Genomic DNA, 5606 nt, shown 5'->3' with positions numbered 1-5606 from the left:
GCGGTTGACCAAGTTTCTGCCATGCCAAATCTGATTCTTGAAGATGGTGAGTTGTGATTTCAGGAGGGTGGGATGTATTCTTGTACAATACATGTTTAAGTCTATTATCTAAAATAACTGCTTTATTTCTTCCTTCAGAGCATACACAGGAGGGGATGTCGTGTGTGGCTTTACAGGGTCAGGTCGGGGGACCATCATCTTGTGTGTCATCGGACCTTTATGCAGATGAAGGCGAGTAATTTGCATGCTGTTTGCAAGGTGTGAGTGTCGGGTGAATATTTCTTTTTGTTTTAACCTATTTTTTTACTTTTAGAACTTTCTCAATTGACATTCCCTGTGGATCAAATTCTGCCCACCATGCAATATATTGAAGATGAGACGGTGGAACAGACAGTGTTAACACAGCAATCATGCCCTTTGTCTCCTTGACCTGCCCTGTCGGGTGTCCCCTCGAGGGTGAGGCAGTTCCTAGGGAGAAGGCGTGTGAGGGCCCATGGGGACAAGCAAGCTCGGGACGCAGTTATTCATATCCTGCAGTCTGCTGTGGCTGATCAACCGAGGTGGAACGACGATGCGCATAATGTATTGAGAAACATTGGTGAGGGTGCACATGCAATGTCTCAGAATATTGCTAGCCTTACCACTGCGATGCAGACTCACACTAATGCTATGCTTGATCTCCATAGGCAGAACCATAAGCTCCATAAAACTGTTAAGGATCTCTAGAGGCAGAACCATGAAACCACCATTGAGAATAATGATCTGCGGAGACAGAACCTTGCGCTGATGAAGGAGATCGTTAGACACAGTGAGGCTTTGCAGACCTTAATGGAGTCCCGCATTGTGACCCCCACTTGTACTCCACAAGCTTCAGTAGGTATGTTATTCAATTGATATACTTTTTTAGAATTTTACTATTTAGGTCAATGGGCCAGGCTACGATAACAAAATATGCAATGCTTTATCTCCACAGGTTCGAACCATCATGTGTATACTGTGGCTCCACCTGCAGAACACCCCATGGCTCCCCCTGCTGCACCCTGTATGGCACCTACAGTCTCTTCTAGCCCTATCATACATGGTGAGTATCCTCCTTGTTTGATGTTAAGCACCCCCTTACTCCTCCTTCAGCATATGTGTACACCATTCCGCATTGTAATTTTTCCTTTCAAGGTGTGAAAGATACTAATCTGTTCACTGATTTTTATCCACAGGTTCGAACCTATGGCTCCTCATGCATCCACCACAATGGCACAATGGTTCAAGCCCTATCTCATGTGGTAAATAACCTCCATGTGCAAGATGTTCAAACCTCTACACTCCTTCATTGTTATTTCTCCATTCCTGGTGTGCGAGATACTAATCTGCACGTCGCTTTATCTCCACAGGTTCAAATCATGTATATAGTTTGGCCCCACCTGTGGAACCCCCTATGGCTCCACATGCGTCCCCCACTATGGCATATCTGGTATGTTCTAGCCCAATCATACGCGGTAAGTAACCTCCATGTGCAAGATCTTCAACCCCCCTACCTTATGTGTATCCCATTCCTAATTGTGATTTCTCCTTTGAAGGTGTCCAAGATACCAATGCTTCTTGGCGGGCAGCACACACGTGTCATGAATGGTCATCTCCATCACACGCGGGTAAGTTTTAAGTCTAATGGGTTTCTTTTATATTTGTCCTATCTTGCATATTGAAGGTGCCACCCAATGTGTCTGTCACTAATTCATTGTGGTCTATTGTATATACTAGGAACCACAATGTCGACACCTGTGCAACCAACTAGGCCGCCTAGTTGCCCCGCTGAAGCTGTGTATCGAGGTAAGTGGCGCTCATTTGCTTCTCTTGCTTTCAGTTTCATATAGGTTTTTTTTTCAATCCTTATCGCCTATTTTTTCCTCTTGCCTTCAGCGCTCTCAGCTATCTACACTGAGGACACAGAGTTGCACCCATTCCAGTTTCAGCGTGGGACACAGCTAATAAGGATACCACTGTTGTTCTGTGTGGACTACCCAAATAATTTTCACAAACTTCATATCTTGTGCACCTCTTCTTTTTGTGTGTTTGCACATGCCCAGGGATCCTTGAGCTTGGGCTACGATACTTTAGTGCATTGTTAAAAGTTTTTGACTTAGGAGATTTTGGGAACCTAGTTTTTTAAAAAAATTTTCCTTCATCTAGGACATGCTCCTGACACATATGGTCAAACAACCAGGGTTGTAACTGGGCCCAGAGAAGCTGTCCATCAAGGTATGTAACGGTCCTTGGCCTCTCTTCATTTATTTGTTTCTTTGTTGTTTTTAAGTCTCCCTCACACATGTTCCTGTTTTTTTACTGTCCCCTTCAGCACTATCAAATTAGATAAAGGGAAGATAATCTATTGAATATATAAAATTATCAAATCATCAGAACTAACTCCATTCAAATTCGAAAATGAACACCACTATAGTATCTAAATTAAAAAATGTAAATCAAAATATTATTATGAATATTTAAAAGGACTTTGTTCACAGTATAAGAACACACAGGGAGGATTTTCATTCTGAAATTATTTGGGCGTTAAGCCAGTTCAGCCCGGCAGCGTTAGTCTGAAAATCTTCCCCCGAAGAAGACCCATGTTTGGGTTGAAATGCCTATTCAAGCTAAAGGCGTCGGGAGTTCTTTATCCGTATCAACGTTGATGATGGCAGGTTCCAAGCTAAGTGTTGCCTTCTCAACATATAACAGTTATCTTGCATATAATTTATTTAATGGATTGCAGTAAATGCATGCTTTAGGAACACATTTCCAGTTTCATTTATTTATAGTGATATAGTTATAACCATAATCATAAATTAATTAAAATAGATCAATTAACAAGTTTTTTATGCACATGCACGTTAAGCACTTTATAATCTTAAGTTATGTACTTTATAATTTTGAGTCCACATATTTATTGTATTACAATTCAAAATGAAATTATAATTTAGTTTTGCTTACACACACGTAGGTATTATTAATTTTTTATAAAAATATTTCAGATTAGTAATTTTTCAAACTAAGTATTTATTAAATTGATTAAAATAAATAAAGTACAAGTTTTTTTAGTGGTAGGGGGCAGTGGACATAAATGATTACAACAGTATACAAGACAGGAACCTCATAAGAGGTTCCAAAGACCTGTATAATTTATGATATGTCCACCACAATTTTTCTCAAACATTTTAACACTCAATTAGGATTATGATTTAATTACAATCTTTTTAAATATTTATAATAATATTTTGATTTACATTTTTTAATTTAGATATTATAATGGTGTTCATTTTCAAATTTGAATGGAATTAGTTCCGATGATTTGATAATTTTATATATTCAATAGATTATCTTCCCTTTATCTAATTTGGTATACAATTGTAGGGTTGATATATGGTTAAGGCCTTTCTATATAATACCCTTCAGCACTATCGGCAATGTTCCAAGAGTAACGAGCCTTGTTTAGCAACTCTTTCAATGTAAAACACCTGGATAAACATTTATGCCTGGGGAACACTTATCACTTGAAACATTGAGGCCCTCAAAGTGCTCAAGCATCGGGCCAGTGGTGGAAGGAGGTCTCTTGGAGGAACCAGGGGGTGTTTATTCTCAGTGGACGAAAGTATGGCATGGGGAAGGAAGGTACAGGGCTGGAGCGGGGCTGCTTCCTTAGCGGGATCCTTGAGGGGGATGGGTGTGGCTAGGTGGCAGAAGGATGTTCACGTGGTGGGGCGAGGTTAGATGGACCAGCCTGAGAGGGGGGGGGGTTGGGGAACGGAGGGACAGAGGGCCCAGCGGGGAAGGTGGAAGGGTGCGCCTGCACGGCATCAGAAAGGGGTGGTATGGAGCAAGAGCAGTAACCGCTGCACCCTCCTCCTCTTCCTCTTCATCCTCCTCCTCCTCCTCTTCCTCCTCCAAGCTTGCATCTGAACAGAAAGAATATGGGAGAAAAAAATAACATGCCAGAACATTTCTTTAAAAACAGTGCTGTGGATACTGAGACACCGCCTGAACACCCCAGAATACCCAAATATGTTAAATGAAGAAAGTATCTGCTAAAAATTGGCCAACAATCAATCAACTTTTTAAAATAGTGATGCAGGAACAGTTAACAAGGCAAAAAATTCTATTTATGCTATTCACATCACCCCAAGTCTGTAGGGCATACCTGGGGTGTTGGCCAGATTTTTCCTTATGGGGCGAACCCAGCGCGGATGATGGAGGCGCAGGTCTCTGGCTTTCTTTTTCAAATCCTCGACCTAGCATATAGCGGACACTAGGCATGACATACAAATAAAAAACACGTAAAGATAATACACCACAAACCAAACTGCGGCAAAATTTCATATTTTTGCACATAAAAACCCCGCATGCAACAACCGCAGCTAGCTGGCATATAACAAACCATGTTACATACTGATTGCGGGGTCAAGGCACGCTCATTGAACTACTCCAGGCCCAGTCCATTGCCTCGACACCTCTCTTTCGCTGTTTTCAGGGAAAGAGCATCCTTGAAATAAATTTGAAACTCTCATTGAGAGAGAAGAGCTCCCTTGGTAAAGTTAGGCTTCCTGCCTCTTGCTATTTGTGACTGTGTTTGCTTGTCCCTATGAATTAAACCTTAGACTCTGCAATTCCTGCTATTTGGGGTGGATTGGATCACTGCCTGATGTAATGAGTACCGGTAAGTGGAGTTTTTTCGACCTATGACTGGTATATGACCACTGCGTTTGCTTGTACGTTTGTGCTAGCAGTATGGTCGTAGCCTGTATGGGCTTTAATGAGATATTTTTCTCCACTTAAATGTTTGAGTGGGCTTCTGATCTGGAATTACCCCCCTGAATATCAGAAGAGATTAATATTTTGGTGATTTATTGGATTATTTTATGCTTTTCCTTCCTATATAATTTTGGGCAGTGGTGTACCAAGGTGCCAGACATGGCCTTGGAGTCATGGCCCAACCCCAAGGCTCTGGGTAGCCCCCATGGCCCAGCATGTTCCCAGCCTTCTCGTCTGGTCCGATGTCCCTTGTCAAGCTGATAAATCTTCCGGCTTCGGCAGTGATTCAGCTACGTCGCCTGTGGCTCCCCTTCTTGCTTTCCACGTCTGCCAATGATGCAGCTTCCTGTTTCTTCCTGGGTGGATTGCAGCAGACAGAAAGCAGGAGGGGGAATTGCGGGCAACAGAGCAGAATCGCTGCTGAGGCCGGCAGTTTTTCCAGCTTGATGGAAGGTAACACATCGGACCAGCAAGGGTTATTACTAAAAATATTTTTTTACATGGCGATGTGTGCGTCAAAAAATGATGGGTTCCGGGTGTCCTACCCTAAGTACGCCACTGATTTTGGGCCTCCTTTATTCCCATGTCTAGAGCAATACAGTCCTTCATAGTTCCTTCATGCTGCAGTAGAACATTCCGGCTGACTCATGGTCCTAGATGTTTGTATGAATTCACCTCCAGCCCTAATGTTCTCTTGATTCTAACCATGAAGAAATCAAATAACATGATCATGAACAAATGAGATTGTATCTGAAGATGAGATACCATGTGACTTTAAAGCAAGTGGTGCTTCTCAGCCTTCAGTGCAG

The 5606-nt window shown here is 42.1% G+C and overlaps 1 protein-coding gene across 1 annotated transcript; it reads left to right on the top strand.

Moving 5' to 3' along the window:
• Positions 1–365: 365 nt before the first annotated feature.
• LOC117348093 lies at positions 366–2136 on the top strand. Its single transcript, XM_033919777.1, has 8 exons — positions 366–598; positions 687–877; positions 974–1081; positions 1215–1280; positions 1389–1493; positions 1575–1646; positions 1756–1824; positions 1915–2136. Exons 2-8 carry the CDS (start codon positions 787–789, stop codon positions 2121–2123), a joined length of 720 nt encoding a protein of 239 aa, XP_033775668.1. The 5' UTR covers positions 366–598; positions 687–786; the 3' UTR covers positions 2124–2136.
• Positions 2137–5606: the final 3470 nt, after the last annotated feature.

The sequence above is a fragment of the Geotrypetes seraphini genome, chromosome 14 (genome assembly GCF_902459505.1).
Source record: "Geotrypetes seraphini chromosome 14, aGeoSer1.1, whole genome shotgun sequence".
Taxonomy (NCBI): Eukaryota; Metazoa; Chordata; class Amphibia; order Gymnophiona; family Dermophiidae; genus Geotrypetes; species Geotrypetes seraphini.
Note: the sequence above shows the minus strand (reverse complement) of the source record. Positions and strands in the feature narration are given on the sequence as shown.

Coding starts and splice junctions, on each gene's coding strand:
- LOC117348093 (XM_033919777.1), top strand. CDS start 787: ATGAAGGAGATCGTTAGACACAGTGAGGCTTTGCAGACCTTAATGGAG. Junction 1,494..1,574: donor TTCTAGCCCAATCATACGCG/GTAAGTAACCTC, acceptor TCTCCTTTGAAG/GTGTCCAAGATACCAATGCT. Junction 1,647..1,755: donor GTCATCTCCATCACACGCGG/GTAAGTTTTAAG, acceptor TGTATATACTAG/GAACCACAATGTCGACACCT.